The sequence below is a fragment of the Eutrigla gurnardus genome (genome assembly GCF_963514095.1).
Source record: "Eutrigla gurnardus genome assembly, chromosome: 9".
NCBI lineage: Eukaryota > Metazoa > Chordata > Actinopteri > Perciformes > Triglidae > Eutrigla > Eutrigla gurnardus.
The window spans coordinates 7814454-7840472 of NC_139923.1; the positions used below are offsets into that span (position 1 = coordinate 7814454).

Consider the following 26019-nt stretch of genomic DNA (forward strand, 5'->3'; position numbering starts at 1 on the left):
GGTGAGCTCCGGCGGCGGGGACGGGCCCTTGATGGGCCACAGAGCCTGGCTGGGTGGAGGCAGCTGCACTCAGAGACAAGGCTCCATCACAGCGGTGGACCTGGACTCCAGCACGGTCTCTACACAGGTACCCTCATCACGGTCTCACACGGCTTATTGGACAGCTCAGTATTCAGCTGCAGGTCACATGACACAATAACAGAACGGAGCAGGAGAAGTAAAACAGCTAAAGAAAAACATTTAATTTCTCCGTAGAGTCCTTTTCTAGACACTTATAATCTATATATAAACAATCCAAGTCTGTCAGTGGCAAAAAGATGGAACTGAACAAATGTGATAATGACCATGATAGTATTTGTTGCTGTTGGCAAATTATGATTGCGTTGAAAATAAGAATAGTATTGTTATAGTATCAATATTTTAGGAACTATTCATGACTGATATTTAATATATTAACATTTTTTAAAAACGTCACATACCCCCTGCAGTACTCCAAAGTACCCCGTTTGAGTTACACTATAATACACCTTTTTTGATGATATGGATTTTGGTAGAAATGCACAATATACGTGCAGTATGTATAACTTTGTACCAAAAAGTGTTGATCATCAATTCAGACCCAATGATTTTTTTAGCTGCTCAACTCTCTGAGCGTGTTTTTATCGCGGCACTCAAAACGGAGCACGCCTCACACTTCCTGATTAAAAGTGGGTTTCCTGCAGGAAATCGACACCAGTCCCGTCTTGTGTCTTGTGACCGTCCAAATCCCGACCGAGGCCTGTGATTGGCTGGTGGCAGGCACCCAGTCCGGCTCCGTGGTGGTCATCAGCACTCGGGACACGTCGACTTGGCACCACCTGCAGAGCGTCACAGACGCCGTCACCTCGCTGTACTTCCACGTGCACCCTCATCGCACGTGAGTGTCTGTAAAAACACCGTGCACTGAGAATCCCACCTCCTGCTGCTTCACATGAAACGCTGCTCTGCATGTGTGGTCATGCATCTCCACAGCTAATTCCAATCCACGATATGATGTGAGAGATAAAAAACGTGGTTCTCTATTAATGTGCAAACAAGGAGACCATCAATAGAGAGAATAATTTATCCTGAGAGAAATGACCCATCATCAGACATCTCCACATCACAGTCATGCTATCCAGACCGGTTTGTGGCTGTTTGTGAATTGAACGTAATAATCTTTAAAGCTGATAATTGAACGAACGTAGAAGATGTGTAAGTGACATGTTACAGTGTGTAAAACAATGGTGTCTTTTGAATGTGTTTTCATTTCTTTCCAGCCAAAGAAAGAATTACTTGCTGGTCGGGACGGCCGATGGAGTTCTCACTGTTTATGAGGATTCTGTTCTCAAGGTAAATACTAAGATGTTGAATAAAAGGTTCAGTGTGTTCGAGTCCCGCCTCGTCCCCCCGTGTTGTACATGTACGATACTGTAGTTCACTTTTCCGTCTCCTCCCTCCAGCAGGCGGACGGCCAGCCGGTCAAAGCTGTCACCGTGGGAACCGTCAACACGCCCGTCATGTGTCTGGGCCAGTCGGTGCACTCGCTGGACAGCAGGTCCGTGTGGGCCGGGTGTGGGACCAGGATCCTCTCCTTCACTGCCGACTACGACGTCTGCAAGAGCATCAACACCAAACCAAGCCTCCTCTTCCAGTGAGTCCAGGTCTTTGGATCCAATCGGCTCACCCTGTTGATGTGGCCTGAGCTGGATGGGAATAAAAAAAACGACATTTATCAGAAAGTATCCCGCGTGCAGAGATTGTGAATTTAATTTCTTAAAAAGTCTTAAATGTTGGTATTCCTAACAATTATTCCTGCATGTTTGACAAGAAGAAAAAGGATTGGGATGGATGATATTGTTGTGTTTTTCAGGCAGCAACGGGCGTTGGGAGGTGAAGCTTGTGTGTCTCGGATGGTTGTGGATAAATATGTTTACCTGAGCAAAGCCGGGACGCCGACCGTGGAGGTTTGGGATAAGAGGAGTGAGAGGATGGTGGATTTCATCGACTGTGCTCAGATCATCAGGTACACACAAAACAAATATGTATATATTAAGAGCTTTATTCAGTGCTGTATTTGATTGTGTTTTGTTGCTTTCTTTGTCATGAATATCATCACAGCTCAAAGGAAGTCATGTGGTTAACATGTATTGATTTTTTCTACGGCCCACACTGATGTGACCCGTCGGAGCTGATCAGGTGCTTGTGTGACTGCAGTAACATCTGCTCTCCCTGCAGACACGCCTCGGGCTGCAGAGGCCGGCCGGGCAGAGAGGAGGAGCTGCCCGCGGAGGCCACTCCCTCCTGGGCCATCGTCAAGGCCCTGCTGGTGCAGAGCGCTGCAGCTCTCTGGATCGGCACTAGAGGGGGCCACCTGCTGCTGCTGGAGCTCTCCAAACGCCAGGTGCTGCAGGTCATCGGCCCCTGCTGCGACTCCATCCGCCACGTCGCCTCCGCACTCATAGGTGGGCATTAACCCGTGTATTTAATTATGTATCCATTCATGTGTGTGTCATTATTTTTATTTGATGCCAGCTTGGTGCGTTGTAGTTGTGAGATCACAAACCGGCGACGGAAAGCTCCTACTTAATAATGTCATTGGGTTTTAGAGCATCATGTTGCCTAAATTTGCATTTTTATAAGAATGAAACTGCTTTATTGAAACTATAAACTAGTTAATGTTTGCTGATAATATTTCCTGCATCTCTCATTTGGAATTTGATTTGCATTTTGTCACACAGATTCAAGATTAGCTTGATATTTTTACTGGTGTTTATTAAGATGCTGCAGACTCGTTTCTTTAAAGTAAATTAAAGTTGCATTAGGCTGCAGTGGGACCATTTATGAAAACTGAAAGGAAGGAAGTTAAAGTAAAAAGAGCGACTGCTACAGCTGTGTTGTTCTTTTGTCTTCCTTCATCGTGAGTCAAGGTCTGTTGTGTGATGAAACATGTGAAACGACTCAACATGCTGCTCACAGTTCGCCTGCATATTCAATTCAATATGTCTCCCTTTGCCCGTGTTCATTGTTGTCCTTTGTTTCTGGTGTAAATGCTGTAAAAGCGTGTCAGGTGTGACTGATCTTTTTTCTTCTTTTTTTGAGAATAGAAACACTAAACTGGAAGAATGTGGTGCTGGTTTTGGGACGAAGACTCCCACAAGATAGGCATCAGATTGGTGAGTGTGTCGGTGTCGCTGCGTGAGTTTCTTCCACGTCGGGTCCAGAAGTGTGACTCTGTCCCTCCTGCTCCCAGACAAGGAGTCGGTGCTGATGGTGTGGAACAGCTCGCTGCCGATGGAGGTCAGAGACCTGAACAAACACTGTGAGAAGAGAGAGCAGATCGCAGCCAAGATGAGAGAGCAGCTCCAGCACGACTGAGCCCACACGTCAGTGTCAGTGTTTCCTATTCCCCTTTGTAATCCGCTTTTTATTTTATTTCATAAGTGGAACTTTTATTTAATTATAAAACAGTCTACATGGCGTATATAAGTAAACAAACCATCAGCAAGAGGAACGGCTATTTCGATGTAGTTATTCTACTATATATAGCTTTATTGTGCCCACTGGAGGGAAGGGAGGCACGGAGAACCAGGACCAGAACCAGGACTCCCCAGGGCACGCTGTCAAACCTTAAGGTGACAGGTTTTCTCAAGGGACTCTGGCGCTCACAAACATTACCACTTTTGTCCACAGGGACCGCCAAAGTCAACACAAAATAAAAGTTCCTCTTACTAACTTTAATGTTATTGGCATGCTTTTCATTTTGCACCCATTTTCCTACAATGTGGTGATTATCAATATCCCTTACATTATCAACCATATTAACCAACTTTAACCAGTAGTTGTAGTAATAACAATACTCATTTGTTCTATTTCTTTTTTTGTCGTTGCAGAATGTCAGTGGAAATGGGATCAACTCTGAAATGGGGGGGGGGGGGGGGGGCACACTGCAATGGATCGATCAAAACAAGTGACTGAAGAATGTATCTTTTTAAAGATGCACTTAGGACATGTTTTACAAGCTGAAGACATCTATGTCATCTGTGAAGAGACTTTTCTAAAAAGGGACACAGACGGTCTGATCTGAGAGCAGCAGATGTTCAGGAAGTCCTCCTGCTGCTGATGAAAGGAGACGCTTGTTGACCTGAAGGATGATTTCAAAACACAAACTGGAAAGGAAGCCAAAGGAGGAAAAAAGCCAAAAGTGTATATTTAATTATTTATTCTCATGTCTGTGTGTTCAGCTGTGAGTTCATTCAAGAGTTCTCACGTGTTGCTGGCGTTGTAAAAGGTTGTGATGCTGGCGGTAAATACTATGTTATGTACAGTGATGGCTCTCCGTGTACTTTATCAGAGCATTATTTAGAAAAAAATCACTGATATTTTTCTGCTTCTCCATTCTCCAGTAAATTCCGTTCTACTAAGTGTTCTGTTTGTTTAATATTGAGTTAGTGTTGTTTCCTTTAAGATATGTTTTATACATTTCACAGGAATTGTGACAATTGTGAAGACACACACACACACACACACACAAAAATCACATCAGTTTCACGTTATGGACCATATTTGAACTTTAATTTTGACGTGGGGAAAAAAAAGACATTGCAATTGAAGCCATTTCATGGAAAAAAATATGTACAAAGAAGACTCGGTCCTCACAGACATCGACAGCACATTAGTAAAAAACAAAGACACGAGAGTTAAGGATTTGAAGTACTTCTGAACCTTAAAAACACAGTGTTCTGATATTCAAACTATCAAGAGAAGTATATTTATAATATTTATATTATATTTACAGAATACCTTAAATATACAAGGTCCATCATGTATTCTATAAACAAATATAAATGACTTAGGCACACTTTAGTCTCAAACCATCATGGGAGTGGTCTTTAAAGGCCGTCCTCGCTGTTTGAACGAGGTTCACCTGAACTTCCACCATGAAGAGATCTGTTGAGTCTTGCATCGTTACGCCACCCACAGCGGCTAAACTGCTACTAATCTCGGGACTCGTTGGCGAGCAGTTTGGGGAACGTAATGTACACGCAACCGTATTTTACAGACTAGAAGCTGGCTTGATTTACACAGGTGCGGCCCCAAAGGTGACCTCTTTGTCCCCTCGAACCCCCCTGCTCCTTTGCCCACTCCTATTTGCAGATTCTTGTTGAAGTCGGTGGGTCGTCCACCTTATTGCTTTCTCCCCTTCCCTCTAATCTCACCTGCAGCATCTGCAAGGAGGAGGGAGCAAAAGGCCGGAGGGAGCAGGAGCGAGAGATGACTTTGAGACGCAGTCAAGCAAATGTGTGACGTTTATTCCCACACCTTTTTTTCCTTTTGTTTTTTTCCGTTTTTTTTTTTTTTTCTTTTTAAAGGACAGTCATATAAGGTTCAGAGACGACAAATAAGAGCAGCTACGATATCTACAGAGGATATACAGTACGAGTGAAATATACATGTTATGATACGGCCAACTAAACGCACGCGGAGGGGTGGAGGGGAGGAGTGACCAGCCGGGACGGCCGGGAAGGGCTTACTACAGTCAGTCTATAAGTCCGACTCGGGCATGTCCGGCATGTCGGCCATCAAGTAACCGATGCCGTAGCGGCCGTTGGGGGCGGTGTCCGCGTCGGGGCCGCCGCCTCCGCCGCTCTGCTTGCGGTAAATGCTGTTGCCGGGCAACGGCGATGGCGCCTCGCTGGGCGACTTGCCCCGGATCAGGCTGGTGTCGTCATCTTCCCCCGGCCGGGCGGTCTCCTTGATGATGCGGCCCTTCTTGTAGGAGACGGTGGAGAGGCCGCTGCTGCCGTCGTCGATGATGTTGAAGTAGCGCAGGCAGAAGACCACGGGCACGGGCATGATGGCCATCACCACCAGGGAGATGCAGACCACGATGCCCCATGGAGGGAAGTTCAAGGTCTGCTCTTTGGCCTGGAGGACAACAAACAGCAAGTTGGTGAAACAATGATGAAAAGTCTTTGTGTTCTCTTTTCTTTTTTTTAGTTGCTAGATAATCTGGAGTTTAAATGACAACGCTGGCCCAGGAACAGTGTAATCTCTTTATTCAGCACAGGAAGGCCTAAACAACAGCCACTTTCATTCAATATATGGAATTTATTGTGTCAAAAAGGTATGTGGCTAATCATAAACCTGTGCTTGCCTCAGCTTATTTTCTCCAAAACTCCAAAATCCCATTTTTCTGGCTTTTTGTCAAGAGGAACCTGCACGGCACTAAATAAAACCTCTTAAATACATCACTGCAGCACTTCTTCTGCTGATATTCCATGGAGGCTTCGAAGTAGTCTCTACTTCAAACCTCGGTAATAAAATACAGCACAATGAGAATAAGCTCACCAAATGCTGATATGATTTACTTTTATGTTGAGTCAACATAAAAATAATTGGCGGACCAAAACATTTACTTAACTTTCTCTAATGTGAAGATGTGGTGCTTTTCTGTTTGTGTGTGTTGTAAATTCAACATCTTAAAGGTTAAATTAAAAAAGAAGCATTTTAAACCCCTTTAAATCACATCCCTGGCGTGCAGGTGGTGGAGTGGTTAGAGCGCACGACCGTGTACGAACGTACATACGCAGCAGACCCCGGTTTGAATCCCGGCCCGAGGTCCTTTCCCGCCTGTCACACCCCCCTCTCTCTCCTATGTTTCTGATCTGTCCACTGCTGAATAAAGGTGTCTATGCCTCAAAACGATCTTAAAAATAAAAAATCACATCCCTGTTCACATTGTTCACCTATTTTACAATAAATGCGAAACGATTTACAAAAATTCAATATCGCTCCCCCCCCCCCCCCCCCCCAAAAAAAACTAAATATGACCTGTGCTTCCATCGGCCAACCAATAATATCATGACATCCATCCATAGGGAAGCTAATCTTTTGAACGATGAAATCGGATTCCCCCCGGCGTTGCGTCCCTCCTCCTGTCCCGTTTCACTCAGAAATACGTCGCCGTTGGGAAGATGGATACAATTGAAATGCCGTTTCAGCTCGACTTCAATATTTCTGTTCCATCTCCTTTCATCGATGAATGTATTCTTAAAGAGAATTGTCGTCCGTTGCACCCCTGCTCTCAGCACTTCAGGCCTCAACTACACACCGTTACGAGTCTGCACTTCAAGAGAAACGATGACCAATCGCTCTGTTCACTCGGGTAAGGTGAATCTGTGGTTCAGCTGCAGGTGAACCCGATTAGCTGCTCGGGTGAGCCGAGGAGTTTTAGCCTCACTGAACAAATGAAGGAGCAAACGCCGCTTTGCTCCACTTTAAAAGAGACTGGTTTTCTCCCGATGTGAACAAACAGGTGCTTGAATGAGACTCACATCCTGTTGATTGTCACGTTGCCTTTTCAGCCACTGCCTCGTTTACTTTGAACTCTTTAATTTGCTTTCGACTTGTTCCAGGTCTTTTAACAAGTAGGAGACCCCCCCCCCCCCCTCGTCCCCCGGGAGAGACGCTGACTCACCTCTTCCTGTATCCAGGCACTGTAGCTGGGCGGCGTCATGGACAGCTGGATGAAGCTGGCACACAGGAGGACCAGCAGCAGGATGGGTGTGATGTACTTCCACATGTAGTAGTAGAAGCGGTATGGCGTGAAGCCCAGCATGTCCTTCAAGTCTTCAAAGAATCTGAGGGGGGGTACAGGACGCAGCAGGAGTGAGGTCTGATGTTTGTGCTAAAGAATTCACTACCGTTTCATACGTGCGCTTCATTAATCAGATGGCCTTTATGATGTTTACATGCTTTTGACGATTCCAAAATAATTCACAATAAGGATATTATGGTGATATCTATCGACAAATAAGAATTATGCCATCAGTCAAATTCATCTTTATCTCTGTTTATCGTGCATTTTGTCTCTTTTTTTGGAAAATGAATTGCACTCAAAATACACAAGTGTAGAGAGATGGAGAGAGTCTATATAACATGATTTAAGAGACGCTGGATGGTTTACACCATATTATCATATGTGTAGTATTAACATATCTTTATTTCATCTTTTTAAATATCGTGGTTACCAAATCTCAAATGATGAGAGAGGGTTTGAAATGATTTTCTCATTCATTCTCTTGAGTTTTAATGAGTCGGTCTCAGACGACGACGTGGTGCACTCACTTGTCGATCCCGTAGACCCAAGCGACCGCCACGTTCTCCAGCACGACCACGATGAGCAGAGGCAACGTCGCCGAGTAGTCGTCGAACATGGTCACGTAGTAGTTCCCTGAGCGCTGGACGAACACGAGGCCGATGGAGAAGGCCAACACGCAGCATCCCACTGCAGGAGAGCAGCATGTTGGTGAGTTACTGACGGATCCATCACCATACGCAGGCATACAGACACGTATACAGCAGAGTAATCTCTCACCTGTAAGAAACTCCTTGCGGACTTTGAAGGTGTCGATCAGCGGAGTGAGGATTCCCTCGATGGTGCCGAACATGCTGCCCAGGCCGAGGTTCACCAGCATGAGGAAGAACATGACGGACCAGAAGGGCGAGGCCGGGAAGTGGGTCATGGCCTCTGTGAAGGCAATGAAGGCCAAGCCGGTGCCTTGCACCGCCTGTTAGAGGGGAGAAGAAGAAGAGTTCAATTAGTGGTCTTTATTTTACACTTGCTGTAGTCTTTATTTTATCAACCTTCATCACCACCCCCCCTTTTTGTGAGTATAATGACAACTCAACACTCATCTGTTTCACATTAAAACCCTCTGAGCATAATCCCTTCCCTTTCCTGGAACAGCTTTTATTGTGAAACATTAGCATTGGATTTTAATAGCAGCTTAACATCGTGAAATGTAAGCAGTGGAGGACTGAGTACGACTACACCGTTGTACTGTTGGAGTGAGAATTAGACGAAAGGTGAATGCCTGAACAGTAAATACGAAGCTGCTGCAGCAAGTCACCGCACCCGGGTCAAGAAATAGACGGGCCCCAAACCAGCTGTGTGACCACATGAAAGGAGCTTTTTGTACAGAACAGATGAGACATAGCGTGTCCATCAGTCAGGTTTGGTTGCCTTCCTGCAGAGCCTTGTCAGCCGTTTCCCCCATTATTCAGTCTCTGATCAACTACAGTAAGCTAAGCTAACCGCTAGCAGTGGCAAAGATATGAGTGCCATCAATGCGTATTTCCCTAAATGTCAAACTATTCCTTTAAATACATTACACTAAATTAACTACGTAATTGTAATTACAGGTATTTTGTTTGCTCTAACTTTTATTTGGATTATCATGCCCACATTTCCATATACATTGTATAAAAATCAGCTGAATCAGATGATAAAAGTGGTCATGCCAACGTTTCGTTTTTCTGGTTGATATGTTTTAACATATTCATGCAAGTATTTCAGTAACGAATCAGTTTATATGAGTATTTGGCCGTTGATTCAGGTACCTTGTTGAGCTCGGCCTCGATGCTGCAGGCCTCCAGTCCCAGTGTGTTGTACTGGTCCTCCTTCACCCCCCTGATGATCTCGATCATCTGCTGGTAGTCCTCGGCGCTGACCTGGCCCCCCTGAGTCAGATTGATGTGGTGTGGGATCAGGCTCTCTTCGATGCCGTTCCCCAACAACCTCACAATCTTGTTGACGTTCCTGCAAAGAAAAACACCAAAAAAGCAGAAGTTATTGATAGTAAAACAATACAGTTACTGTTTCTAAGCGTTCCAGTGTCACAGAGCACATGTGCCGTTCATAATGATAACCGGCCCGATTTATTTAGGCAGTTTTATTATACCTTTTCTTACAAAGTTAGCGTTTCCTGTAGCAAACAAGCTTGCAATTGTGAGAAACACACAATTTAATACATTCCTCACGGGTTTGCTGAAATCCTAGTCTTCACATGCAGAGTATGCATTTTAGTATCGCTAATATTAATATTACCATGATGAGCTCCAAATGCACAAAACCAGCCTGAAAATGAAGAGCATCTTAAATGACTTCCTGAGTCTATGGGATCGGAGATTGGATCTTCGTCGGACCCTGATTGGAGCTGGCTGATGCTACGCCTTGACTGATGCTAGGCCTTGACTGATGCTACGCCTTGACTGATGCTACGCCTTGACTGATGCTAGGCCTTGACTGATGCTAGGCCTTGACTGATGCTAACCCTTGACTGATGCTAGGCCTTGACTGATGCTATGCCTTGACTGATGCTACGCCTTGACTGATGCTACGCCTTGACTGATGCTAGGCCTTGACTGATGCTATGCCTTGACTGATGCTACGCCTTGACTGATGCTACGCCTTGACTGCGTTTTGGGGGCGGGACTTAACCAAGTGTCAACTGAACATACTTCAAAATCCTTGAGAGAAAACCTGTTCAGAAACTAAAGTTGTCTAAAATATCATCAGATCAAATTCTGCTCGACCTTTTCCCCCCAATATGTTTCCTTCTCTGCTTTTTCCATATCTGAAGAATAAAAAAAAACACAGAGCCTGTGATTTTTTTTGCCTTTCAAAAGGACTCAGTCACATGTAGAGTTTCATTCACACCTGAACTCTTTCATGTTCTGCAGGAAACAGTCGCCGTGTATAAATATCCCCAAGTGACAGGAAGCTGGCGCTACTCACTGTTCGACACACTTGCTGTTCATGATGTTGGCTTTGAAGCCCAGCACGGCGAACACCACCAGGGTGGCCAGCACGGAGGTGAAGAAATTTATGAAAGACACCAAGACGGCGTCGAAGTGGCAGTTGTTGTCCCGCTTGTTGTAGCTGGAGAAGGCGATGACGCCGCCGAAGCCCAGGCCAAGGGCGAAGAAGACCTGCGTGGCCGCCTCCCGCCACACCTTGGCCTCCAACATGATCTCCAGCTGGAAGCACAACGACACGGGCAGGTTTGGCTTAGTAAAGGAATATGCTTGTATTTGTTTTCAGATAAAAGATACAGGAGGAATGTTTTGAACAAATAGGACAAAATGAAAGTCTCAAAGGATGACTTTTATTTTTTAACTCAAAAAAACGTTTCAGGACTTTGGGGGCGTTGCATCTATTTATAGCTGAAGAAAGAAAAATAATCAAACTTCCCTGAAACATGAAGATTTGCTGCTTGACGTGATTTGCATTTGACATTGATTCTGACTTGTGGTTGAGAGCAGAAATCACAATAAAATAGACCTTTGTATACACATGTTTTATGGTTTTATATCATTGCAAATTTAATATTTTTGAGGTTTGAGACTTGAATCTTATTGATGCTATTTTTTTTGACATTTTATCATTTCAATTCATGATGTCAACAATTCATAATTGCAGCCCTACACATAAATATACAGTTTTGCATGCAATGCATGTTTGGATTAGGTAATGATGGCTGGATGTTATGCCGTCACAGATGTTTTATTTGATAGTGTGGGAGTGAGTTAGCACATGTTTTACATATTTGTATGATTTGCTCTGTATTATATTATTCCGTATGCTCAAGTCTTTGTGTGTTATTTGCTTCCCTCCGGCATATCCCTCAGCAATACATTATCTTATTTTTTATGCCAATATCTAACATATTGACTGAATTAAATTAAACTGAATTCTGTATTTTGCTGACATCAAAGTTGTTTCCAGGACTTTGATGTCAGCAGGTTAACTGAAGCCGGTGGCAGATCATGTGGTTTTTGAAGTGGTGAGATGTCAGCCGAGGACACAGAGCAGACACACCAGACAGTCTCTGCTGCGAAGCAGGTTACATAAAGCCTCGCTGACTCTGTTTCCATGGTGACATGATTCCACAGCCAGACGTGCCATTGGCCTGTTGCTGCCGAGGAGCCGGCCTATTAAGCTGCAGATTCAATTTTTCAGTTCAGACTGAGACTTTTTTTTAAACGCTGAGTGGATTCAGTTCAACAGTGGCTGGTTGACAAGATAAAAAAGCAGAAGAGGACATTAAGTGTAAAATAACTCATTTCTGCATTTGGTGACTATTTTGATTATCGTTTTAGCATTTGTATTCATTTCTCATGCAGAGGATGTGAGGATTTGATACTTTCTCTTTGTCATAGAAGCTTAATCAGCCAAATGTCCCCATTTACTCTGAATTTGTAGGTGAAGCGTTCACAGAAAGGCTGAAACATTACCTTGGGTGTGAACATGTGTCGGATCCCGTCCACGGAGCCCTTCAGCAGCAGAGCCCGGACCAGGAAGCAGATCAGCACCACGTACGGGAACAGGGAGCTGAAGTACATCACCTGGAAGCAAAAACATCCTGTTTGAATGAAGCAAACGTCTGGCAGGAAGTCTGTATGTCCCGGCTGGATGATGAAATGCTAATTATATAATATATATCTTAATAGCAGGATGTTTTAAAATCCAACTTGAGTTTTTTTTTCTTTTATTGATGCCAATGAACTAGTTTGAGGAGAAGTCTGAGTATATTTAACCAGACTAGTGCAGACTGGAGTTGAACACTAGATCTTTGGTGGACGTTATGTCTCGTTTAGTTATCAAGGCTTTCTAGATTAGTGAGTAGCGTTAAAACATCTTGGCTCTGAGATGATAACTGCTGTTCACTGCCTGTCGAAAAAACCCATGACAGACATTAAAGTGTGTGTGTGTGTGTGTGTGTGTGTGAGCATAAATGTATGCAGAAAAGAGCTCCATCTCATGTTGTTGGCATTTCATTACAGTGTAAAGTGTTTATTTTATTCCCTTTCATTTCTCATTTATGTTGAGTTTAACAACCATGGCATAGTTTGTTTATGGCAAAACATTAGCATTAACTTCTGGCGTTCACGCTTCACAAATGGTGATAATTTGTGATGAATATCTTAGTGTGGAAATATAAGCGTTTGTTTGCCACAGAGCTTTTTTCCTGCAATAACCCAAAAGAAAAAATCCCATCGTCAAGGGAACCAGTGCGATGCTAACTTCTGTGTTGGCCCTCAAAAAATCTGCATCATCCCCTGCAGGCCTGTGCAAGACCCTTTGTGCAATTAAAGTGCTAATTAGAAAGTGGGCCCCTTGTCTTTTTTCTCCTCCTGAAATACTTAAAAGCCAGAGGCCTAACTCAGCCGCTGCACGAGGACCGGCGGGTCTGCAGGACTGGCGGTGGGGGTGCAGGAACCGGGACATGGTTTGGGGTTGAGTCACGAGCACGGTTAGTGATTCAGACGTTTGCGTCTCTTACATGGTGGTCCATATGTTGCTATGTTGAGGAGAATGTGTAATGTCTCCTTTCACAGGGGAAAGGGATAGTTAAAAAATAATGACTCGATGGGTCATGCATTTGCTCTCTGGTTTGTGAAACCTAAACAGTTTCTACCTCCGCGGGAACTCATACTGGCTCCTGTTGTGTAGTGACCTTCATTTCGTCAGCACAGAGATGTTTGAAAAGCTTGGTGTCCTGACGACAGCACGGATACCAGGCCGGCCGTATATTAACTGTGAAGTTGTTCTCCAGCCCGGTCGCCACAAACACCATTTCTGCTTTGTGACTGAGATATAAACGCATACAACTGAATGTGCACTTAGAGCGAGGGATGTAGTGTAAGAAGGGAGAGACGACTTCTGGGGGGCGGAGGAACAAACAAAGGACTTGCACCCAGGTGACCAGTGTCAAGAGACTGGTGTCGTGCCCCCTAGTTGACTTATTGATGTGTTTCCTGTACTTAGGTTTGGTTGGTTATGTTTTCCTTAGGTAACTGATTTCAAGCTCAACCATTACTTTGTTGCCTCAACCTAACTTGGTGGTTTTGTTTGGTGACGCGTGAAAAGCCTGAAATGCATTATCATGACATGATGAATGTCCTTAAAATGTGGTGCCATTTAAAGCTTTAAGGTTATAACTTAAAACGAATATATATGAAGTCAGATGTCGTAGTTTTATTTACTTTCTTCGGCTGCAGCTCTTGTCAGCGCTGATTAAACGTCCCGGTGTTGTGCTCTTGTTTAAGAACACGGTGTCGTCCTTGGTCAGCACACAAAGCCAAACATGCAGCTATTTTGTGTGAAAAGCACACATCAACTCCTTTGTAACGTCAGTCCTATATCCCCAAAAAATAATAAACTTTTATTTTGAAAGACTTCGTATCATGGCAGATAGGATGTGCTCCTTACAGAGGTCACATTCTGAGAACTGCACTCTTATCCTCATAAACTGATACTAAAGGATTTTCCCATGACGGACAATTAACTGTTGTGATTCTCCAACAATGTGTTGTATGTATTTTATGTGTAAAAGATAACTCAAATGTGTTATTTCACATATAATTGATGACTTTGAATAGTGCTCAGCCACCATTTCACCACATTCTTTTTTTTTTTACCAAATCCATGACAAGCCCCCTCTCTCGCCCATCATACACCATTATTCCTTCCCCCCACTTTTTTTTTTTTGCCACACACTTGACAATCAAGCCAAGCTAAAAGAGCGCGTGTAACCACGGTAACCAAAACGCCTGATCCCTTTCATGCCCACCCACACACACAAGGGGTAGAAGCTCACATCGCGGTAGGGATATTCTTTGGAAACAGGCTTTTGTGAACACGGGCGGAGAGGAGGCCATTAATATTCTTTTGTGCCGTGCAGCACCGATTAAACTTCAAAAACTACTCGGGGCTGGTCCCTCGGAGAGAAAGTTCAGGCCCATTTCTACTGTGGCCAACTCAAAAGGCCATCCAGATACACCGGGTTGTTGGAGGACGACCATCTGGCTCAAACTGTACAATTAACCAGCAGCTCGCTGGTTCTTTTCAGGGGTTGCTTCATATATCTTTGTTTAAGTAGTTTGTTTTAATGTCACGATTGCAGTGGAAGCACTATTACTTATGCCATAAGTCATGATAGTGACTGTGACAATGACAATGTGGTTATCAGTGACATTTCTTGTCGGGCAGCAGCACGTAGCAGACAGCCTGGTACTGCAAAACCCATTGTGGCATCATTCGAAATTAAAGCCCCCCTGTTATTGTGTCTGTGGGCCGCAAACGGCGAGGCATCGGTGGAGCGATGCAAACAGCAGACAGCTGCTAGGATAAGACCTGAGCAGAGGACAATGTCTGGACCAAAGGTGGGAAAGCTCGATTAGCTGGTGGCAGCCCTGTTTCCCACTCCATTACAAAAAAACTACACTGACAGTATCATGGTGGGGCTTTCTGCAAAGCTTGTGAAGACCACATCCATGAAGGTGCTAAATTTCATATTCAGAGCACTAATATAGCAGCAAACAACTATGTAAAGATATAGTAGAGTAAAGGCATCCTTTTTAAAGAATCAAATAACCGATTAAACCCAAATGTATTAGAAGAACCAACACTTGAACGTACATCAGCTTGACGACTACCTAAAATAACAGAAACCATCTTGGTGAAAAATGTACATGTACTCTGAGGCTGAGGGCTTTATGACGCATACCGCAACCAACCACCTGGGGGCGATCAAGATGGCGTCACTTTTAGGAATATACCTGTCTTTATAAAAAGTCTATGTTTGTAGTCTGAACTCCTGCTGTTGTTAGTTATGTTGGTGAGTCGCAGTGTGTGCCCGATCGGCTAGCTAATCGCTAATACACTCAATTTGCACCTTTAAAGCTGCATATTCTGTTTTGGCCAGTAGGGGGCAAGACAATAACAAAACGAGCTGTGAGACACACAGTCCGATTTACTGGCTTAAACAGCTGTAATGGCTAACTTTAAACAAATACAGAGTTTCAACATGAGCATCCAATTGGAGTCATGTTTCTGGCTACCGGATTAATGTAAATCCAATTTGCTCTCTTTTCATCTCTGCTTTGGTCTCCACCACCTCCTGTGAAAAATATCTGGCTCTTCAGCTGCTACGTCCCACTTTCTTCACCAGCTCGTTTGGCATTGGGCCAGTTGCAAAGTACAGTAAATGTGCTGTAAAACCAAAATAATGAGCTAAAAGAGGCTTAAAAGCTCTGAGAAGTTGGCACTATTACAAAGACTCATTTCATTGAGTTAAGTTAATTCAAATTGTGTAAGACTTAACTCTATTGCAGACAAAAAAAAAATGTGATCCCTGAAATATAGTGTATTTAGAGCCCACGCTTTGTTGTAACCCAGCCCAGACCTGACATAATTAGTGGGGATAAGACCAAAATCAAATGACTTCCCCATCAAAGCTTATTCTGGGAAGATTAAAAAGTGCGATCATTCTTCCAATTAGCGCAAGCTTGACTGTCACCTTGGAAAAGTGGACCGGCTAATGCGTGTCATATGATGATATGAGAAGATGGCATGATCAGGATCACCTGTGAAAAACAGGAGCGGGGGGAAGTTCGCAAGTAAACGCCAACCTTTAGCCAGTGGGCTAATCCTTCCGGATGCTAGTCACGCTACTGTCAGCTTTGCTACACTAAGCTAAAGTAAGCTAAGCCAGAAATCCCACACAAGATCACATGAGCTCTTAGGGTCATACTGAGACTGTATCGTTAGAAACATTTGTTAAGTCACATTAATGTAGTCACTTAGCAATGTCTTTAGACGGGGCATCAATACGGTTTGCACGTTAAGACTCTGCTTTTAAGTGAGCTAATTATGTGTGAGAGGATTTTCCAAAACATTTGGCGAGAAATTACCTTTTGTTTCCGTCAACGTTCCATATTTTTCAGGGTACAAAAGTTATATTTGAGTAGTTATAAGAGTTAAGCTGCCTCATCCCCTACTTGTTAAAACATATTTTCTCCAAAAAAAAAATGCTAGCACAGAACCTTATTCTCCTTACCTTCCCAGAAGACTGGATCCCCTTGATCATGGCGAGGCAAACGATGGACCAGGCCGCCAGCAGACACAGGGTCATCTTCCAGTTGAGTCCGCCGCCGTCATCGATGCTGTCGGAGATGTTCAGGGCCTCGCGGTACCAGTAGTAGGTGGTGGCCGAGCTCTTGTCACACTCCGGCACCACATCTGAGGACAAAGCGGTAGAAATTACAGCCCGTATGTCGTGTACCTCTAATAATGTGTAGTTGACAGCAGGAGTCGTGTAAAAGCCTCTAGTGAATCTGGTCCTCATGTGTCTGATTGTGTCTTACATGTGCTGCTCTTGTTCTTGATGAGTGGACACTCATGCCAGGGCAGAGGCTGCTGGAAGGACTGGGAGAAATAGAAGAGACTCCAGCTAATGATGACATTGTAGTAGAGAGCCACGAAGAAGCACACCTACAAGCGAGAGAGGCGAGTTAATGTCAGACACACAAAAACATAAACAGTAAACAGATGTTTTCAAGCCACCAAACGTGATCTTCATACATTCAGTACCCCACGATTGAGGTGTCGCAAAATAAACTTGTCCCTCTGTTTGTCTTATTTAGATTTCCACCAGGATTCCCACTCAAAGTCAAATGTCAGATTCCCTGTTTCCTGGCTAAAAAGCTTAATTTAGGGACCTAAAATGAAGGTAAAACATGCAATTTCTTAAGAAGATTTGTGTTTCTGGTGTCAAATGTTCTTCAAACATTAAGTAATAACACCTTTTATTTGACAATCATGTGACATCGTTACTAATTAATTACAGTAGCATAATAATGTGCTGCAGGAAACAAGTTAAAATTGTTGCAATTCCAGTTCCCTCATTGCTAAGTTGATGGGTTTTTTGTTAGATGCCTGAAATCAATACAAGCTTGATATATAATATATCAAATAAGTTGGTAAATACTCGTACATTTTGAAGCTTTTACATGTAGAAAGGTGGTTGCTTATAAGTGGCTAAATGAGACTACAAAACGTCATCAAAACCACTAGTTTGCCTTCATTGGCTCGTGTGACCGTGCTGTAGTTCATTTATAGTCAATGCTAATGCTAATGCTAACGCCAAAGCTAATGCTCATGTTATGACTTTGCTGTCCGACTCACCACGCAGCTGGCGAAGCCGATGCCCCCGAGCCGAGGACTGATGTAGTTCCACACCCCGATGCTGCCCCTGCGGATACGCTGTCCCACGGCGAGCTCCAGGAAGAACAGCGGGATGCCGATCAGTATCAGCAGGATGAGGTAGGGCACCAGGTACGCTCCTGCAGGTCAAAGAAGAAACAGCAGGCAGACGAGTGTTAATACAGCTCATGCAAAGGAGAGGAAACCGTGTCATCAGATAACCAGGAAGCTGCACCATTTCAGTTCCTGAAAGCAGCACATGGCCACACACACACACACACACACACACACACACACACAATACATGCCACACGCAAATATGTGTATTCAAACTCACATACAAAAAAACGGCAGCCTCCTAAAGGTTTACTGTACCTAATGTCCACCATTTGCCTAAAAGCATGGAACACAGTAGCCTCTTCAACAGTGACCTTTTGTCTCGTTATCTCTTGAACACACAGACAGACACACACAGACACACACACACACACACATTTGACTACACCCATCTGCATCAGTGTGTCTCCACCTCGTTTATCCCTACGGTGTTGGTGCAATCAAATAATTCTGGAAATATACCGAAGTCTAAAATTACCCAAATTACAGTGGGATAACTTTGAGGCACATAGCAAAGGCGGCACCCCTCTCTGGAATTAAGGTTGCGGGGGTGAATGACTAACATAAAGGCAGGCTGTAATGGTGTGGTGCAATAAAATACAGGGGGGCACATCTCTTGTGAGAGTCACTTGTGAGAGTCACTTGTGAGCGGTATGATGCCGGGCACATGATGGCTGGAAGCGACCGAGAGAACCTTAAAGTCTTTGTTTAGAAGAAACGGCTGGCTGGACGAGTTCAGCGGCACCAGATTTTAGATTAATGTGGCCTTTTTTAAGTTTCTTTTTCGCAGAGAGGGCATGACGGGCACGACGCAGTGGGGAGGGTTTTCCCCTCATGTGAAGTTCCTGTGAGTTTTTTAGATTCTGTCAACCCACGGAAATCTGGTAGAAACTATTGCATCATTTAAAAACGGTGTGGCCGCTGGTGGAAAAACCAGCAAATCCTGTCTTGAAAACACTCTTTTTGATGTAGTATTTTTGGGGCCACGCAGCAGCGATCACCTAAAATCAAAATCCCCTTTTTGTGACCCCCCTCCCCTTTCACAGGCGAAACCACAACATCAAATGTGAACACTGGCGGGTCGACGTACTGTAATGTTTGCCGTGAGTCACCGATGATGGCGTCCAAACTTCCCTTACGGCTGTATTGTTTTGAAGATTAGTTTCGTACCTGTTTTAACAGCGTTTATTGTTCCATCTGGGCAGGGCGTTTATCCACATCCTTTCCTGAGTCCTGCTGTCCCTCCCGGCTCAGACTTGGATGGGAGTAGTCACAGACATGGGAGTAAATACGGGTCTGTTGTTCTAAGCGTGTTTGTGTATGTACGGTATACTAGTACGTTTCTAATATTAAAACGTCTAATTCTGGTTCACAGGCTGTAAACATCAGTCGGCATCAAAACCCCCTCTGGTTCCCATTGTCTTCTGAAACCCTCGACAGTCTCCCTTTGGACGTTCCAACACTTTGATGGCACCTTGAATAAGCAAACAGCCTCATAGGAGCAGATTTCATCTTTTTCTGAAAATAGTCTCCCAGCTCTCTTCACTTGCAGGTGGTAGCTGGTTTGTCCTGACTAGGCGCTGTCAAGACGACTGACACTTCCATGTTTTTTGGCAGAGACTCACCGTGTCAACACCACCATGAAATATGAATAATTTATGCTTGAACGAAGGAGAAATGAAAACACGGGATGATGCCCAGAGGTTTCTGACTAGATGTGTAATCCAGCTTTATGTCGCATTTCTGTTTCTGGAAATCCAAAATAGAAAACGTAGGTTTTTCACTTCAAACTAGTGTTGCCAGAAAGTAACCAGACGGCGTCTAAGGTGCACTTTAAGGTTCTCTCTGGCTAATTCAGAGCATAATAAAGAAACCAAGACCGTTCTGCAATGTGTTGAGTGGAGTCATCTCTACGTGAATCGAGATTCAAGTCACCCTACTTGTAATTTTCCCTGTGCTTTGTTTGCACAGCCGGCCACACCTGCCTGCACGTGCATGTGATAACCCAACAGTGGCATGGTGGCGGAAGCGTAGCGCCCTACCCACTGTTGGTGCTGCCAGCACCGTCAGCTGTCAGCCGTCGCCACATGGAGCGGCATGCGGAAGCAACAGATATGCTATGAATTTCAGATCTGAAGGGGTGAAATATGAAAGAAGGAACGCATGTTCAGGTTTATTGTTGTCAAAATGTTGAATCCCCAGGGTGGCACTAGGGACACAAAGAGGGTAATTTGGGCCTAAAGAGGCAGGTATCATGTTACATTTCCTGATTATAGTGACAGGATGATAACTGAGTTTCACAACAAATGCCTTTACTTTGTGTAAAATGAACTTTTTCACAAGAACGTTTGTTTGTTAAAAGAGCTACAAAGACTTACGTGAACAAGACCACGTAAGTGCTCTAATTGATTTTAACACAATTTGTGTGACATTCAAGAACATCTCATACTTGACAGTTTTTGATACTTGGTTGGTCAGTACAGGAAAATGATTGAGCTTTGCATAAATACAAATAAATCTCTTTTTAGTGCTGAAATGATTTGTTGTTCATTTAATGACTTGAAAAAACACAAAATTAATTAACAACTTTTTTTTATACGTGAAGTTTTTCTTTGTCTATTCTGTAGGAAATGATGTGAATTTGATGCCACTTTGGGTCATTTAAATGTCTAATTTTTACCCCTTTCAGACGAAGCGATTAAAGGAGAAAATAATTGACAGGAGCGCTCTACTCGCCACTCTCTCACCATTAGTGGAAATATACTGTAGAGTAGAGGAAATAGATGAAAGGCAATGACGTGCCTACACGTGTCTGACACACAGTTGTGCTGTTTGATCTAATTACAGTAGAACATTAAAGGGTGAACAGAGCCGTTCAAAACAGAGCACACACACACACACACACACACACACACACACACACACACACACACACACACACACACAGACACAGACACAGACACACACACACACACAGACACACACACACACACACACACACACACACACACACACACAGACACACACACACACACACACACACACACACACACACACACACACACACACACACACACACACACACACACAGAGATGGATCCTATGTGATTGATGTACATGAACATGCTAGTGGGAACATGATTCATTACGTGGTTATTCACACTCAGAGCCTTTTGAAGAGTGCCCACCCTGACTCCACCCATCACTCCCCCAAGAGTTCTTACTGGATATTGAATTAACAACATTAAGAATCAGATCTTCTTGAAGCAATCAATGGCTTTAGGTAATCTCCAGGTGGGAAGTGCAAGACTCTATCACCTTCGCAGCACACATACAGACGTACACATGAGAGTATTAACCCTGCGGTGAGTCCTTATCGTGACAAAACACTGTGAGGAGCGAGTCAAGTAGGGCATTGTGGGAAATGTGGTTTTGCATAGATTTACTGCATGTTGACAGCAGGAGTTGTACTGCACATTCTGCAATACCTGCATCTGATTCTAGATATGCATTACATGTAATCAGGAGGAGCCTTTTAGTGTCCAAGAGCTGAAATGGGATGACACATTTGGACTTTTTGGAGGACATTGGCTTCTTTTTTTACAACAGTATTTCTTAAAGGCAGAGGAGGTCATTTGGAAAAACCACAGAGATTTTGACTTTGAACGCATCACCAAACAGAAAAAGTCCTGCCCCCTTCGTTCAGACCTGTTCAAAGCCCCGCCCCCAGAACGCCAAACGAGTGGTCGAGATCGGCAGAGTGCATCAGGAAGTAAGCTTTGACAGACAGGCAGGCCGTCCACTTATTTTCTCTGGCCTGACTTTTTTGATTGGGCGGGGTTTTTACAGTCCTGCCACGGCCTCAGATGACATTTAAATTTATTTTTTTTACGTCAGAGCATTTAATCTATTCATTGCTCTCGGGGTGTCAAGTAATATAACAGAAAATGTTTCTGAATAGAATCACCTACTCAACCTTTAATTTAGCATCGCACATTCACTAAAACACTGAGTATGATTCAGGAACCTGCACCAGCTTGTAAACACAGTATGACAGTACAGTACAGTATCTACATAGCATGACCCACTAACACCCCCGAAAAAAAAAAAAAAAAAAACCATACCTATAGCACTCAGATCGTAGCACTGTTGCTCTTGAGGTACTACTTTACTCAGATGAGGACCTAACACTTGTTCTATTTTTAGCTCTTACTTTATCAGCAATGATGATGCTTTGGACAAAAGCGTCTGCTAAATGACCTAAATGTAAATGTAAATGTAAATGTATGAATAATATAAGATACTTGGTAATTTTATGAAATTGGGACCGACATACAAGTGTTGAAAAAGGTTTTTAAAGAACATAAAAAGGTGAAATCTGGTATCTGAGATTATAGAAATCCAATTCTAGGTACATTTGTCTGATGAAATAAAAAACCTGGCGCGGTCCGGCTCTCTTCCTCCACAACGCCACAGAAGTGAATCACATCCATAATTTATTGCGTCCTCGTTTGTCCTCTCTAATAACAAATACAACACACACACATGCACACAGACTTGGATGGGTTTACTCTCAGAAACTAAAAGTACTGTTTCATCAATGTTTCAGTCCTGCTCCCACCCATGATGCACTCTGTTTAGTTCCTCTTTTTTGTCAAAACTAAGAAAATCACACCCACATTGTAATTATCTTAATCATCCTGAAAGTCAGTTTTAAAGACGGTTATGAATTATTATTAGTTTAAAATTATTATTATTCGAGAAATATTAAGAAGTAATGAGACAATATTTGTAGAACTGTAAATGATTATGAATGAAATAAATGAAACTTTGAGAATCACTGCTTTAAGTAACAGTTGAATCATATGCTGTTGTGAAGACGATAAATAGATTATTTGAAATTTTGTTTGATTCATTCATACATTTTATTCATAATTCATGCGGTTTAATGAAACATGCAACATTTTGCTTTTTTAGGCTTTTTCTCAAGATGCTAAAATAGTGTGACACATCAGTATAATGGATTATTTCCCATCTTGCCCGCTCCTACTGTGTAAGTGGCTGTGAGCCAAAATGCAACTCACCCCCTCCGTTCTTCTGACACAGGTAGGGGAACCTCCAGACGTTGCCCAGGCCTACAGAGAAGCCCACCTGGGCCAGGATGTACTGGAGCTTGCTGTTCCAGGCTGGGCGTTCCTCCTCCTCTCCGTCCGAGCCCCCTTCCTCCACATCGCACTCTTTCCCTTCCCCGTCATTGTGGTTGACGATCAGCGAGCTCTTTTTGAAGGAATCGTCACAGGCGTCCTCGTTGGAAAGCAGGTCCTTGACAGACTCTGTGACATCGTCGTCAAGCTCTCTCTTGACGGCCTTGCTGTTTTTGGGCATTTGATAAAGCAAACAAGGGGCGAGGGGTGGAACGTCTTTGTAGTTGGCAGGGCCGGCGTCTGGGGGGAGAAAGTCACTTCTTTTCTTTTTTGGGGGTTTTCTTTTTAACTTTGACGGTGCAAAGCTGTGAGTTCGAAGGGCCCTCTGGGTTTCAGATAGTTTGTGGAAGGTTGAGTGATCAGGAAGTGGTTTATTTCCTCATTATCACCAAATGTCTGAGGGACAGAAGTGGAAATATTGCAGTTAGTAAACAGCCGACGTTTGATGAATCGCTGCTGAGAGTCAATCAGTTTAGTTTGAGCCTCTAATTTACCTTCATAAATTACTGGCTTTTTAACAGGAATGAATTACCCTGATTTAAGGCAAGAGTAGACTTTCTGCGAACTGTATTGTCTGATCTGTAAAATTAAAACCCAAATTAAAACGGCCACCCAAACAGCACAGTTTTCTTTTATAGACCAGCCATAGTATCGGACAAACAGTCCATACAGAGAATTTTTGCTTTGTCCCAGTTATTCCTCACATGGTAAATCACATGACTGGCTGGAGCAGACACAAATCAATGAGTGGGGATCATTTTATTACAAGGCATTGTTCTAAAATAAATAAAGAAATAAATGAAATAAGTCGAGGGCCAAATATATACTTGTGGACATTGACAGGTCGGGTATGGACATGATCACGTTTCCAGCCTCCTGAATAATTGAAGCGAGGAGGCCATTTGCATACGAACCCAAACACTCCTTTTCTCCGCAGGATGGGGAAGCCCTCACGCAGAAAGGGTATCAGTTTTCAAAATACGAATAGGGATGCGGTCCCCCCGAACAAAAGGGTGGGGGCAACAAAGGGTTATAAATAATAATGTATTTACATTTAATACCACTATGATGTTCAGTGTAATTGGCGTTGGAAGGGTGTGGACGCATACAAAGGCGGGTGAAGGTGCGCAACGTGCCCCGTCGTTCACATTGTAGCATCCTCGGGCGTCTTGGATTTCAATATTACACATTACAACAAAAAAACGCATCACCGGCGCGAAACGTCCCGGAAATATTCCGATGCGACCATATTGCAGAAAATTACAACATGCCCTCCAGCAACCCCTTCCGCCGTGCAGAGGATTAAATGATTAATAGATTTTCCCTTCAACGCTTCCAGATTAGCCCGGTTAGTATGAGGCAAAGGCCGCCGTTTCATAATCCAGTCAGTGAACGCAACACAGGAGCGCTGATGCTGCTGAGTAACCTTCACTGCAGTTATGACACAAAGGCATCGCAATTAGTGCACGCGGGCGTGGGCATGCTTTATATGGGGATTAATAACCACGCACATAAATGGCTCCTTTCTATCCTTTTATTCTCTCGGTCTGTGTCTGCACGTGACTCATGAATGACGAGTCAATACACGGGCCCGCGGTGTAACCACCAGACAAACATGCGGATGGAGAAATGGATTAAAAAATTAAAATAGACAATTAAAATAAAAGGAGGCTACAGAGCAATCATCACAGCGCCACGAGTCTCCGAGACACAACTATGTCATTAACGCTCTGCCTCCCGCGCAGTCTTCGCGACATCCGTGTGAAGTGTTTCATCATTCAGCAGCCACATCCCGCGCGCACTGGTACCTCGCTCAGCCTCACACGCACGCGCACACACACACACACACACACACACACAAACACACAAGCCTGTGTTATCGGCCTAATAAATCCCATTGAGGCGGTACTCACCAGTAGTGGAATAACAGTCGTCCTTTTTTTCTGACAAGATGCGTCTCAAGGAATGAAATTGTGAGAGCACATGCACGGGGGAGACATTATCACTTGCTTCTAGGTGAACCAGTGGGCCGGATGGAGGGGGGAGTGCTGCTTCTGCGGCTGCTCTCAGGCGCAGCCACTTTTCAAGCTCTCAGCCCGGAACACGGGAGCGCTCAGAGGGGTGCGCGACCTTCCACGAGACCACCACGGATCATCCCCTCACCCTTAACCCGCAACACATCTCACATATACGAGTCACACATCTTAATTTAATGACGCCTTACATGATGCGCGATAACATTATTAAGATTTAAGGTAGAAATCAGCTTTTTAAAATGTTCGGCCACCCCCGTCCCGTCCTTCTACTTGGTATATTCCACTACTACACTGAAAGAAAGGGGCTGGCTCGTGGATGAATCGCAATGTGCCTCTGTTTATAAACGCTCATTTCCCCTCACGGGATATTTATACACTTAGAATGATTCCAGTTTGTGTCCACGCTGTGCTTTCATGTCGGAAAAAAGACTGTATAGGATTTGAACATGAAGAAAGCGAGGTTAGAGGTCAAGGTCGGCTTTTTTCATGTCATCTATCCGCTCACATAGCAGGAGGCAAATGTGAGAAAAAAATTAACATACACCAGAGGAGAGTCACGAGACAGATAAAATAATAAATAAAATACTTACAAATCACGAAAAAAATTTTCTTTGAACGTGGACTATTCTGTTCATTACTTACATATATAGATAAATTAACGGTTTGAGTTAACATTTTAATTCATTTGATAATATTCTATTCAAGAAATGTAAATGTGCAACATAGCAATATCATGCAATGACTTAACTATATGATAAAAATACAAACTATGTAGGGTTAAAATTGCATATGACGATAATAGAGACAAGAC

The 26019-nt window shown here is 43.7% G+C and overlaps 2 protein-coding genes across 3 annotated transcripts in view; one reads left to right on the forward strand and one right to left on the reverse strand.

Annotated features, from left to right (window-relative positions):
* lrrk2 (leucine-rich repeat kinase 2) overlaps positions 1-4462 on the forward strand; it is a 36230-nt gene extending 31768 nt beyond the window's left edge. Inside the window, exons 44-52 of one of the 2 annotated variants that reach the window (XM_084017752.1) lie at positions 1-127; positions 723-916; positions 1299-1371; positions 1482-1672; positions 1892-2044; positions 2257-2483; positions 3126-3194; positions 3272-3410; positions 3912-4462. The exon at positions 1-127 is cut by the window's left edge and continues 86 nt beyond it. In XM_084017752.1, coding sequence (XP_083873878.1) covers positions 1-127; positions 723-916; positions 1299-1371; positions 1482-1672; positions 1892-2044; positions 2257-2483; positions 3126-3194; positions 3272-3396 — 1159 coding nt within the window. In that variant the 3' untranslated portion in view covers positions 3397-3410; positions 3912-4462. The remainder of the gene's footprint in view (positions 128-722; positions 917-1298; positions 1372-1481; positions 1673-1891; positions 2045-2256; positions 2484-3125; positions 3195-3271; positions 3411-3911) is intronic. The other variant, XM_084017751.1, reaches the window with a different exon arrangement.
* A 109-nt stretch (positions 4463-4571) lies between these two features.
* On the reverse strand, positions 4572-25217 carry slc6a15 (solute carrier family 6 member 15). Its single transcript, XM_084017753.1, has 12 exons — positions 25086-25217; positions 23053-23568; positions 17834-17991; positions 17014-17140; positions 16707-16888; positions 12100-12210; positions 10601-10842; positions 9424-9622; positions 8399-8591; positions 8149-8308; positions 7499-7661; positions 4572-5946 (listed from the first exon to the last, which is right to left on the reverse strand). Exons 2-12 carry the CDS (start codon positions 23351-23353, stop codon positions 5563-5565), a joined length of 2220 nt encoding a protein of 739 aa, XP_083873879.1. The 5' UTR covers positions 23354-23568; positions 25086-25217; the 3' UTR covers positions 4572-5562.
* Positions 25218-26019: the final 802 nt, after the last annotated feature.